We start from the raw sequence: 14152 nt of genomic DNA on the forward strand, positions 1-14152 counted from the left end.
CGGATATGAGGCGGGTTCGGATTGATTTTTGAGAGGACCCAGACCCAACCTGTAGACATTAAGTAACTGGGTCCAGCTTTTGGACCCAGACCCACTCCCATGGGTCCAAATTCAAATCCAAACCTATTTATTGTCAGGTCAATTCCAATCTGAACATATTTGCACCCCCAGGTTGATGGGGCTCCACATGACATGCAGCATGCTTTCTTTTCTTTTTTTTTACAAGGGCGTGTGTACTCTAATCACATTTCAAAGGTTTTGCTAAATGAAAATCTTTGAACAAGAAGAATACTTTGTTTTGGGGGTGCTTGGTTGCACCAAATTTCATGATTTATCTGTCTAATTTGGTGCGAAAGAATCATGAAATTTCATGATATTTGGTGCAACCAAATTCACCATTAATATAAATGATTATGACAAACTTTCTTCTTTCCCTTTGGAATTATGGTTTCAACACAACACAAACAAGGGATGTAATTCCCGTCAAATTGGAGGAACCACATCGATATCGAACTAGTTCAGATCTTTACAAACAGGGCCATGGTTCCGTGATCCTTGCCAACCAATCTTTTGGCCTTTTTTAAGTCAAGCACGGGAAATCTATGCATTTCTTTCCTTGACCATCTACTCACAATCCACCAATTGTGGGGGTTGAGGAGATATTTGGGGTGAGACCCATCAGATCAGATCATGTAGACCACCAAACCATTGCCCCACTTGCATAAACCAAGGACAAATATAATATAATACCATGTTCACAGAGTAATCAACCCCTAGCATGTTCTTGCTTCATCTTTCCAATCTCCACAAGCAAAGTCAAAAGCGCCTCACACATCTCAGAAGCATCAGGCTCATCAGCATCCTTCTTCCATGAGGAGTAGACCATCCAGGCATGGTCAAGCTTCCTGTCAGGCCGCACCACGACTGAGCCTGGGACTTCTGCATCCCGACAGGTGACTAGCCCGTCGCTCTTCTCGCTGTATCGGAGCCGTAGATGCAATGCACAGACAGCCATGGCAGCGGCCACGGGGATGATCACAGGAACCTTCCGGCCTGCTGGACTGGATTCTAGCTCCTCCTGGCCAAAACTAGGGAAGGGGAGCCAGGGTAGCTCTGCATGCGCAATGTGGGACATCGTCGCGAGAACCCCTGGTGCAATGCTTGCTTCCGTGTGGAATGAGACCAGTGGTACTTGTTCAGGGAGCTTGTGCTTGGTGACAAACTCCTTGCGCTTCTCGTACGTGAGATCTTCTAGAGCTCGCATGTCACCCTGAAACAAAAGCATGAATATTTCAATGCTTGAAAATGCAGTAAGCTTATTTTATTTGGAATAAGTGTGTTTATCTTGACACATGTATAGATTGCAAAAATTATGACAAGGGTAGTTCGAGATTGCACAACATCCAAGTGTGCCCACTCAAACACACTACAAGACATAAAATACAAGTACTGGAAATTTGGGTCAATAATTCATGAGTAGAGAGATCAAGAAGGATTTTGCCCATAGAATTCAAGCTAGGTCAAAGAAATGGGGATGCGCCACTGGAATTTTATGGCATCACCGTGTATCCCTCAAACTGATAGGGAATTTCTATTACCAGTGATGTTTTTTATTATTGTTATTTTTTACTTTTTATTTATTTATTTATTTTAGGGTTGTTGGGGACAAAAAATACAAGTCCGCAGACTCGGACTTAATGCCTCGGGTCACCAAAGGATGTGTCAAATCCGAGGCATGATTCGCTAAACCGAGACAAAGGTTGAGTCGGTTCGGACGACTCATCAGCATTCCGGGCATGCGTCGGGCGGACCTCCTTACCAGATCGACCATCGCAAGATCAAGCCTCATCCCGGATATCTTGGGATAAGATCTCCGACCCCGAAGCTCACGGGATCGGATGAAGGCTCGAGATGGGCACGATCCTATCTCCGTGATACCAGGAGAAGATCCCGCGCACAATATCAGGAAGAGAATCCTCGTGCGATTAAATGCCCCAGCAGCTATAAAAGAGGGACCCCTGTCACCTTGAGAGGTACGAAAAGAATTCTCTCTAAAAACTCCTCAATACACTTAGACCCAGAATCCAGGCCTGACTTTGGCATCGGAGGGTCCCCTGCTCAAGCCAGGGTCTCCTTTATCCTCTCTCTGTGCAGGTATACGAAGGTCTAAAAGGACGAACCGGATATTTTCATCAACAAGGGTTACCAGACATGCTTCATGGGACAGAATGTTGGATCGTTAGGGAACAACATGTTCATAAGCTGAGTGTAGCTGAAATCAGGATGTTGAGATGGATGGGTGGCAAAACAAGGATAGAAATAGAAATAAACACATTCAAGGAAACTTAGGAGTAGCACCCATAGGTAATAAGATGGTTTGGTCATGTGCAATAGAGACCAAGAACTGCGCTGGTTAGAAAGAGTGAGTTGGTACAAGTTGAAGGCTCTAAACGGGCAAGGGGAAGGCTGAAATGGATGTGGGGGGAGGAGGCAATAAGAAAAGACTCAATAACTTGTGGTTTAACTGAAGTTATGTCTCTTGATAGAGTAAAATGGCAGAGCAAGATTCATGTCGCCAACCCCAATTAGTTGGAATAAGCTTAGACGATGAAGAGAAGTACCAGAAAATACAGACATCGCCATCAATGCATCTCAGCAGGGCTGAAGAACCTGATTATGTAGGAAGTCCCAAGCTTTCATTTTGCATATGTTTATCAACAGCTTTGCGAAGCCCACAACCAATCTCTTGACCCATGAAAACCACTCCACACTGCAATACTTTCCACCCTGTAATGTTATGTGTGTGACATCCAAATGGGACATCAACTGGGCCTCAACCACTTCGATGACCTGGCCCAGAGATCAATTGGTTAATTCATCAGGTGGGCCACATGCAAAGACAATGGACAGTCTAATTTTAGTTGTTGATAGTCCACATCCAATGTGCATATATGACCCAACTGATAATAGGACTGGCCAGATCTTTGGGTCAATTAATCTACATGGAATGGCCCAGTTGATACGGTCATGCAAGGCTCTGATGTTTCACACAAGTGCCAGGGAGGCATGTGTGGCTCTGTGCACACTTGTGCATGGAGAGGTGCACACTTAGAACACTTTAGCAATTGAAATTATTAACAAGGCAGCACCAAAGGATGGAGACAAAACCTGCCACTGAGCCTGTGAAAAAGTATGCATTCTCTTTCAAATTGTGAACAATGTGGATGGAAAGGAATGTGAATTTTTTGTTTCCATATTTAATCATGTATGGAGTAGAAGTACCTTAATCAGTTTGCAAATCAGGAGCTCCATAATTCTCCGTGCTTCCTTGTCAGCAATCTGGCCTTCACGCAGGATATCAGAAGCAATTGGGGTGCCACCATATGGACTCTGCACTAATGCTAATCCCGCGACCTTGTCCTTCAAATCAGACCAGTAAATCGACAATGCTGCAGCAGCATCGACCCCGCCTTTGCTGTGGCCTAGCAGCAACACACGCTTGCCAGAACCCCAATATAGCTCCTCAATGTACTGCTTCAATTCCCATGCATTTCGCTCCACTGATGCCTGAAGAAGGAAGCAGTCAAGACTTTCAGCTAAAGAAGGAGCGGGTGGCAACAAAAAGTGCAGGCTATTTTATGAGTAAAAGGTCTATGGGAATCATGTACCCAAGGTATTAAAAAATGGCTATGTATTGGTGAGTCCTGTTACGCAACACAGGGCTGTAACACCCGATCTGGAAAAAAAAACAGCCTGTAACAGGTCAAAACGAGATTGTTACAGGCCATAACTAACTGATACAGGGCTTATATATTTTTTCCCTTTAAAAATAAAAAATAAAAAATAAAAAAAATTGACTGTTACAGGGCCAAAATGACCATAACAGCCCCTGTAACAGCCGTTATGGACCATATCATAACAGTCATACAACCGGCCGGTGCCATCACCGAATACCTTGCATGCAACTATAGGTCAAACATGAAGCTTGAAATAGTAAAATCTCACATGCAAATAGGAAATGTTGTTAGCATGAAGAAAATTTCATACATGATTTGCTTAATTTATGTGGAAGATTTGGAAATAAGAAGGGGAAAAAAAAAAAAAAAAGATCTTACAAAATATAAAATAACCCCCATGCATTTCTTTTTTCAATAGCCATGGGTTAGAAATATGAAAACTATAGTATGGAACCAAGAAAATCTCCAATTGAATGCTGAATCAATGGTCAAAGACCTAGAATCGACTCACAGATGGACCTTTCCTTTCCAGCGTGCAAAACACCCAATTTAATGACCTTGCCAATTTTATAAAATCTACCAAGTCAATAATCTATTCTGAGTTCCAAGTCATCAATCAGTTACCTCCTGATAATTAGTAGTAAAAGTTAGCTCGAGTTATAAGAAGAACAATGAATATTACTGTCCATTATAGCATGAAAGGTGAGTTGCTTTCTCTAGAATAAAGCATGAAAAATATGCAACCAAGAGTCTTATCACCCCTTATAAATCAGCAATATTTGAATGAACAGAGCCTTTTTTAATGTTTAGTGTGGGTAAATGCATTTTCATCAATAACATGAGCCTTAAGAACTGCAACGAACTGATGTTATTACTGCAGTTCTGGATTATTCTGTATTTGGGTCATTGAGGAAAAGGTGGGACTTGGTAGTATTTCAATCTTTAGTCCAAAGATTATTGACAGTGTTGTAAGTTTCAAATGGTCTTTACCTCGCTATGGATCTTTGCAATATGACAAGCAAGCCCCATCTTTGAGAAAAACCTTTTGGTGCTCACGAAATACAAGGGGCTGTGATTGCTAAAAAGACCTGCTCAAAACCATAATTCAATAAGATGACATGTTAGAGTATAAAGAAAAGCGATTGAATGCTAGAAAGAGTGCTAGTGCCAACAGACAATAATCTTACCAGGAATTAATAAGTATACTAAAGAGTTAGGCAGAGCATGTTCACCATTTCTGAAATGCAAGAGAACTTGAACAGTTAGAATAAAATTCAAGGGTCACTAAAAAAAGATAAACAATCCTCAATTCTACAAACCATTGCAAACTTGATTGAGTTGAATAAGGATGAAACCTGGTTACCTCACCATCAAACTTCATGAATTGACTGGCCAGTGGGAAGAATCATTCTAAATGCTAATACACAATTGACTTGCTACAACAAATTACTCAAAGCCCTTTCATAAGGTGAACATGCTTCTACAGGTCATTTCACCTTTACTAGGGTGCTGATAGGTTGGATCGACTCAATGGATCATTGAATCCAACCCGACAACCAGTGGGTCTGGGTCTGGAAGAAAAGCAATGAACAGACTTATAAAATGTACGTGCCTTTTTTTTTTTTGTCTCCACATTATAGATGTATTTCTCTGTTCATAAAATTATAGACTTTTGTAATTACTAATTATTAAGTCAAATCCAGGGGAAGTCAGGGAGAAAACTCAAAGAGCTTTTATACCATCTCTGAAAGTTTGGTAATAACGAGAAAAATATTCAGCCTGATGACGGCACTGGCTTCCTGGGTCTGAGTAATGAAGTTCAAATTTGGAATGAGTTCAGATGGTTTTGAATTTTATTAGCACAGTCAAAAGGTTTGATGGTAATAGAAGTCTACCTTATGTGATGAAGAAGCTCCATAAATCTAGTTGTCCCGTCCTCCACAGGGGGTACTCCTGGAGTTCGCTGCAACCACCCAATATCATCAGAAGAGCCGTGCAGTGTCCTACGTGCCCGGGATATAAAGCTGGAACACCAAAATGGATATAGTACTGTAAGCAAGGCGAGCACAACAAAAGATTGTGTGTGTGTGTGTGTGTGTGTGTGTGTGTGTGTGTGTGTGTGAATAGCATGGCATTTAAGAAATGAAACACCATAAATGATAAAAGGAAATAATCTCAAGGGTTGACTTTTAGAGGTTGAATGACAGACCTATCAGTGACGGAAACAGACACGAGTTCTTCAACAAGGGAGATCCTAGAAAACCCAACCGCTACACACACACACAAGAAAAGATAGGTAGATACTGAAAAAGGTTTAATTTCGCAAGCTTGTCATATGCCCGATGTTGCGGAAAACAGTCCCTTATATGGAATTTGTCTGAGTGAAAGCTTTTAGTACTTCTCACTAGTTGAAAGCAGTCGTTTACCTTTCCGGCATTTTTATCTGAATGAATATGTCAAAACAAAGCTTTTGGAGTCTCAATATATGATTGAGATCTTCGTATAGTATTGGTTATCTTAAAGGCCTTAGGAATGACTGAATTCATGAAGCTGACCTCCAATAGTGGGGACAAGGCTAGGGGGGGGGGGGGCGCGAATAAGGTCTAATTCTATAAGTTCTCGTTAATAAATGCAAGAGTTATGGGATTGATCAAAATAATTCTATAAGTTCTCGTTAATAAATGCAAGAGTTATGGGATTGATCAAAATAACTGGAAAATAGTTACACATGCATTACAACTATACCCATAGTGTCACTGCATTACATTAGCATATATTTTATTTATTTCAAAAAATATATATTATACATTATTCCAGAGATACTGAAAATTTTTCATTTACATGTGATACGCCTGCTGAAAATTTTTCATTTACAAGTGATGCCCCTACCTATCCCAACTTCCCAAGCCTGGTAGGAAGTATGGCAAGTGCCAGTCGGTCTAGTGGAACTTTTACCCAGCAACCATGAGAATCAAAATTTTGAAAGTGTATTGTTAAGTAGGATCATAAAGCTGACCCCAAATGGTTGGGACAAGGCGATGATGATCATGATATAGTGTGTAATTAGTATGTGGTGATGAGCTCCACGTCAACAAATCACAATCCTTAGTAGAAGGACGCATAAACAAATCTTCGTTGGCGTGTAGAACCACCAGGGTCAAGGAGTTGAACATGACCACCTACCTCTGTACTCTCATTTGAATATGCCTCACACGAATGAAGGAAAATCTAAAACAGGCAAATGCCATTTTCCATGCCAGTCTGAAGCCAAATAATGGGAGCATCAACCTGCAAATGTGAATTAGCTTTAAGAATTTTGCACATAAACAACATAAAATCAAGTAATTCCAACACAACAAGCTGGAATTCCAATGGAAAAACAGTATCTATAGATGAGGCATTAACTGAAGTAGCTTGAAAGCAGAACCATGCCAGCTGGTTCATGTTAGAAAAAAGATGAAAACATGCAGAAATACATATTACAAATATTGAGGAAAGAATCAAATTGAAAAGACTAAATACTTCCATGCCTCATCTCCATGCTAGCTCAACTGAACTGTCGGGCTTGGCAAGCCGACTCCATCTATGCTCCAGAGCAACTGAGGCCAAAAAGATTGACCCTTCCGGTAGCATTTTGCGGTTGAGATATTCGACTCGATGAAATAAGTGAAGAAGAAGACTTAGGCCCTATTTGGAATTTTGGATAGGCAGAATCCATGGGAAAAGAAAAAAAAATTTCCCTTGATTTGACGTTTCCCCCTGTTTTGATTGCAAAGAAAACTGTGGAATTCATAAAATAATTTCCATCCTTATTTGGAATTGGGGTTATCAAGAATCTAATGTTGGACATGGAATTTTGGATTTTCACTAATGAAACAAAGAGGACCACTAAAAATGGAATCAGTTTTTGAACAGTGCCGATGGAAATGTTGCTTAAATAGTCATCACTTTTCCTATGTCCACACGTTGCATTCTTCCTATCCAACGGGCCTTTAATACATAGATAGATAGTTATAGATTTACTTTTTTTAGCAAACGATAGTTGGTTACAGTCAGATCAGGCAAACCATAAATGAAATAATGAATTGAAATGCATAAAAAAACAAAATAATCCATGTAGAAACCTCAACTTCACCAAAGAAATTCATCTTGGGAAACCTATAGCACAAGTATGAAATGGAAAAGAAGTGAAATCAGGTGAATGTATCGTTCAGCAATGTGCTTCATGCTGTCTTAGAAAACTAGTTAAGTGAATCCTAGCATTCATTCCACTCCATAAATGTAAATAATTTACAGAAAAAGTTCTTGACTACAACAATGGTGACTGGAGAAATGCTGAGATAAAACCTTAAAAATGCATTGACGAATGCCATGTGAAAATACTTCGCTGTAATTTAATTGCACAAAGTGAAAATGACGGGAGAACTTGAACATACCCTCGAAAAATGGAGCGACCATCGCAAAAACCATATGTTGTTTCAACAATATTGAAAGTTGTATTTACAGATGGATTTCCCTTGAGACATGTTGCTCTTTTGTCACACATTGGAAGATTTGTGCTGCCACCAGAAGGATTGGAAGAGGTTGAGCAATCTCCGATTTTGGATTCATCACTGCTACAGAAGTATCTCTCACACTTTTCATAAAATGAAACTTCTGGATCTTGCCAGCATCTGTCGACATCTCTAGACACAACATCCTCTGCAATAACATTCTCGTTTACTAATTTTATTGCAAAAATAAGAAAATAACAGCTAATCTAGGTGCATAGCTAGCCCAGTGCACAAAACACTCTTTAATATTCCTTCACAACAACAAGATGCTCAGAATTATATCCGTAAAATGTAGCAATTAAATGACTCTAGCTTGAGATCAGATGCAGATTGTACAGTAGCATAAGAAATATAAGGCGATGATCTGTCCCCACACCCAACCAAAAAAAAAAAAACAGTTGACAGCAAAACCCATAGACATGAGTAAAAAACACAAAAAAATAATAATAATAATAATAAATTTTTTTTAAAAAAAAAAGAAGAAGAAGAAGAAGAAGAAGAAGAAGAATAAATAAATAAAAGCACAGGGTTTCTTGACAACAAGTCAATTTGTTGGATGACAAAACATAGTCGTCAAGCTCATAGATCCAGGAATGGAACAAACCAGATATTTGGTACTGATAAAAGATGAAAACTTGCACGTCTGAAATTTCATTAAAAATGGAATTTATTCAAAAATGGGGAAATTTTCATGCCCTTGCACTAAATTTGAAGAGGACGGTATTTAGATCTATGTGTTTGTATATGGGGGTGTGCTCCCGTGGTACCAATACCCCGGTAAGCTTAAGGTGGTACTGGGAAGATGTGATGCCCAGTGATTTGTTCATGGAATCCAACCTGTTAATAAAACATGTCACCTTGAACCTCATGAGCCCAAAAGTTGACCCAACACAAAACTCACGTGGGCCACAACACGGGACATGTTGAAAGGGAACGCCCACCGTTTATTAGCATTGGGGGCCTACCATGTTGTTTATATATAATCAAGGCCATTAAGACCCTTCATCCAGTTCCAATGAAGGATCAAGTCAAACTTTAGGCTGTTTTGCGATTCAGGCGGGCCCGTGTGAAGTTCAATGGTGGGTGTTCCCTCCCAGTTTGTTCCCTTTGCTGTGGCCCACCTTAGTTATGGATTGGGCTGAGTTTTGGGACTTTTCAGAGATGACGCATCGGATAGGCAAGTTGCATGGTGTGAATACATCACATGGACCCCACATCTGCCCAGTACCACCACAAGCTTACGGTGGTACCTGTACCAGTAGAGTGCAGCCCTTGAATGAAAAGTAGTATCACCAATACTGGGTCACTGGAGCAAATAATACCATGGACAAATAATTGAAGTTAATAGATTTGTTAAGTATGAAAACTAGGTATGGTTGATGGACATGATAATACTTTTATGAAAAAAAAAAAAAAAAGGAGAATCTTATGCATAACAAGTGCATGGACTCTCACAGATGATGTTGCATAAAAAGAGAACAACAGTAAGTGGAAATCTGATACATGTGGAACGGAAGGAACTCACCAACAAAGCGAATGAATCGACGACTTAAATATGAACTTAAGGTCACAAGACGTATGAAAAAATCATCAACTACGGGTCCAAATGCAAAATATTCGGGAAGAAGCCTCAAGTTCCTCACAACATCCCTGCAAACCTGACAACGGCATATATACATTAGCCATGTCTGCAAGACTAATGTTTTAGATGAAAATTTGGTTCAGACAGGAACCAGCAGTTTAGATAACTTATTGTTTACTGAAAAGGAGAAAAAGACACGCACTTAGAGAGGGGGAAATGAGCAACAACAAGGAGAGTTTAGATGGTATCTTTTGCAGCAGGACTTCCTCAGTTTACAAAAACATGTGTCACAGAAACTGTAGGATCTACCAGAAAATAAAAGATAATAACATGCTAAAGCATTCACTTGAATGTGCTAAAAGGTACACACGTTTTATAATACTCACTGTTGAATGGATGGTAGAAACTTGTTCAGAAATATAGAATTCTCCCATAAATGCTACTGATCCTGAAAGAATAGAACTGATTGTTTAAAGGATAAACAGAACTTTTCAGGGTATGTTGATTTAGCAAACCAAAATATGTTAACATAGGGGGTAAAAGGTGATAGAACAAAATAGTAAACAATAACTATTCGAACCACTTCATGAGCTTGAAGTCAATGAACGAACAGTCCAATCTGACTGTCATAATATCACCAAAATAAATTACAAACCCTGTAATCAAATCCATATATGCAACTCAATTCCATCTCTCAAATTCAAACATATCCACTTCTATTTTTATCACTACATCACCAGACAAACACCAAAGGCGGTTGAACTAAAGAAGAAAGAATCATAGCTTGTAAATCAGAGAAGACACCCAAATGATCAGAACAAATGAAAATCAGACTTAAGCCCAGATCTTGAACATCAAAGAAAACAAAGAAATTAAATCTCTCAGACACACACACACACACACACACTCTCTCTCTCTCTCTCTCTCTCTCTCTCTCTCTCTCTCTCTCTCTAACACCACTTACTGGCAAGGAAAGAAATCCCAGATCACCAAATAGGCAGATCATTATTCAATTGCAATAAAATAAATAAATCAAACCGATCTCCATATGGGTTAACCACCATTCATTTGCAAGAAAAAGAAAAACAACAAATTTTCAATAGTAATTTAAAAAAATTAATTAATAAATAAATAAATAAAACAATCTCCACATTGGTAAAACATTGTCATTCATTCGCAATGGAAAAAAAAAAGAGCTTTCATTCGCAACGAAAACAAAGAACACCAAGATCATTGAATAGGCCAAAAAAATAAAAGAATCCAGACTTACCCAAAAAAGATACAAATTTACAAGAAAAAGAAAAACACCACATTTTCAACAGAAAAGAAAAAAGACCCAGATCTCCAAATGGGTAAAACATCATCATTTACAATGAAAACAAAAACACCCACATCACAAACATACAAACCATATCCATTTGCAATGAAAACCAACAACACCAACATCTCTATAATAATAAATAAATAAATAAATAAATAAAAACAAGAATCCAGACTTACAAAAACAAGGATCTAAATTTGACGTAGTAAAACCAAACCCAAATCTGCAAAACGAAGAAGAAAGAGATTACACCCCAGAATCCAATCCACACCCAAACATGCATATATATAGAAAAGGTGTTATGAGAGATAAAAGAGAGAAAGAGAACGAACCAACGGAATAAAAAGGAGAAAAATAATAAACAAGCATGGTATTGGGAATGTAGAAATCTTCTCTGCCCAAACAAGCGAACCAGATCATCGTTATCCAATTTTCTACTGGGTCCCATTCGCCCACGTGAGGTCAGGAAAAGTCACGTGATGACAAAAGAAGCTTTGCTGGGAATGGATCGAGGGATCTTTGAAAAGGAGAGAGAGAGAGGGTATTAGTTAATAGAAAGAATGTAACAACAGACACGGCACCGACCCCAAAAAACTGCTCTCTTTCTTCTTCTCAGAGCTATGAAATTTAAGGAGAGGAGACAAGGTCAATCCTGCATGTTAGCGTGGATTGAAACCTGCAACGTGTTTTCATCAGAAATGCTTGAGAGTGGAGATTCGCAGGGAGGATTGATGCGCACGTGCAATATTGGCACACGTGTAGCCATTCGTGCTCCTCATCAGGTGGGTTGGGAGCCCGTCCAACAAAAGGCTATGTGGGTCCCACGGTGATGACTGTGTGAGATTCACTCTATACGTCAGTTGCAGCAGAGGGACCAAAAATCTCGCATATCCAAGACTCAAGTGGACCACACCTTGCTGGGGCCCACCTTGATGCTTACAGGCCATCCAACCGTTCATGAGGTGGGTCATTCCAGTAAATGGATGACACAAATATCAGCCTGATCTAAAACTTATGCGGGCGCAGGAAGGTTTTGATGCTGGCCCATTCTCATTTTGTCACCTACTTGAGTTTTGGATCTGCCTGGTTTTGGGGGTTATGTTCTAATAAGTTCTGGCACAACTGATGAACGGTGTGGATGTCTTATCGTGGAGGTCATAAGTTAGATCGTTGGTTATATTTTTCTAAACTTTCAGATTTCTTGTTGGTGAGCCGAGTGGTCTGATTATTTGGATGAAGAATGTTCACGGTGGCTTCCAACTGATGAACGTCCTGGATCCCGTAAAGGTATTTCGCGTAGGCATGCAGGTGCAAATCTTATATTCAATTTCTACGCGCGCAAATCCCTTTGGAAGATAAGTCACATTGGAAGTTTTAACGGGAAAACGGCGGGTAACTCGCAGGAGTACTGCCAGTTTGTACTTCTTTAATGGGATGGCCTTAACATCGAACTCGGATTCGGTAGTGACCCTCTACGACGGGACGCGGATTTCCTGCAAAAGCCTTTCGGAGGGACGCGGATTTCCTTGCGAAAGACTTTAGCGGGAAATTCCAGCACTGGGAACCTAGGTGTGGCTCACTGTGATGTTTGTGAGAAATCCTACCCATCCATACATTTTTTGAGTTCAATTCAGGACATGTAACAAAAAATGATCCGTTTCCAGAGCTCAAGTGGGCCAATAACGTTGTAATTAAACGTCCACAATTGAAATATTCAAGAGCTACAGAAGTTTTGTGACATGCTAATATTTGTGATTTCAGTTCATCTCGATAGGAATGAAGTTTTTAACAATATGGATAGCTTGTAAACATAACTATTGAACCCAGTTAGATTTTAACGTTAGGAATTTCCCTAACTACATTTTCCTTTAATACGGCCCACTTGAATTTTGGACACGGTTCATTTTTGACATTGCAATGAACTCAAAAAACAGATGGTAGGGGGATTTCTCACAAACTTCACAATGGGCTCTACCTGAGTTCCCAGTGCAGGAACTTCCTACAAAAGACTTTTGTAGGAATTACGCATTCCTCTCGGAGGAAGTTCTTACGTAAAGATGCACGGTGGGGCCCACTATGATGTTTATTAGACATCTACCTTGTCTATCCGTTTTTCAAGATCATTTTAGGACAGTCCACCAAAAATGAGTTGGATCCAAAACTCAAGTGAGTTAGGTGAGAGGAAATAGTGGGGAAAGAAATTCCAACCATTAAAACCTTCCTGGGCCCTACTTTGATGTTTATATGCCATCCAAGCCGTTTATAAGGTCAATCCCACTAAGATGAAGTGAAAACATAAAAAAGAAATCCCGATGCAAAACTTTTATAGCTATAAGATTATTTCAACGTTGGCGCTCAATGAATCCCTAGTATTTCCTCTTGCATGACCCACTTGAGTTCTGGATTCAACTCAATTTTAGTATCATGTCTTAAAATGAGCTAGAAAAACAGATAGACGGAAAGGCTTTCACAGGAAATTTGCATCCTTATTTTTTCCAACTAATTTTAAGAAATTAACTCAAAAATGAAGCAGATCCAAGTCTAGGTGGACCACACCACAGGAAACAGCGGTGATTGAATGCCCACCAATAAAAACTTACAAGGGCCCACCGTAATTTTTATCGCCATCCAACCTGTTGACAAGTTAAAATAAACCCGGATGACAGGCAAACGTAAATATCAGCCCGATTCAAAACTTTTGTGGCTCACAAGAAGTTTTTAACGGTGGGTGTTCAATATCCACTGTTTCCTGTGCTGTGGTCCATCTGAGATTTGAATATGCCTCAGTTTTGGTCTGATACCCTAAAATGAGCTGGAAAAAATGGATGGACGGCGTGGATAAGACATTATATTATTTTGGGACACACAGAACCGATCAGTACCGACCTCAGTACGGGATGGGTCACTACCGAATCCGAGTCCATGCTTTTCTATGTGAGAAGCAACATCGGCGAGCGTA

General features: G+C 39.7%; 1 protein-coding gene across 3 annotated transcripts; it reads right to left on the reverse strand.

Moving 5' to 3' along the window:
• Positions 1–411: 411 nt before the first annotated feature.
• LOC131222985 (uncharacterized) lies at positions 412–11842 on the reverse strand. Of its 3 annotated transcripts, XM_058218254.1 has the most exons (11): positions 11526–11839; positions 11373–11416; positions 10259–10320; positions 9816–9948; positions 8174–8438; positions 6921–7025; positions 5633–5761; positions 4925–4974; positions 4728–4825; positions 3283–3567; positions 412–1270 (listed from the first exon to the last, which is right to left on the reverse strand). In XM_058218254.1, exons 3-11 carry the CDS (start codon positions 10304–10306, stop codon positions 767–769), a joined length of 1617 nt encoding a protein of 538 aa, XP_058074237.1. In that variant the 5' UTR covers positions 10307–10320; positions 11373–11416; positions 11526–11839; the 3' UTR covers positions 412–766. The 3 variants fall into 3 exon arrangements, with proteins under 3 accessions (XP_058074237.1, XP_058074236.1, XP_058074238.1); XM_058218253.1 differs by lacking the exon at positions 11373–11416 and having other exon boundaries at positions 11526–11840; XM_058218255.1 differs by lacking the exons at positions 6921–7025; positions 11373–11416 and having other exon boundaries at positions 11526–11842.
• Between the last annotated feature and the right edge of the window lie 2310 nt (positions 11843–14152).

Source organism: Magnolia sinica, chromosome 13, assembly GCF_029962835.1.
Source record: "Magnolia sinica isolate HGM2019 chromosome 13, MsV1, whole genome shotgun sequence".
Taxonomy (NCBI): domain Eukaryota; kingdom Viridiplantae; phylum Streptophyta; class Magnoliopsida; order Magnoliales; family Magnoliaceae; genus Magnolia; species Magnolia sinica.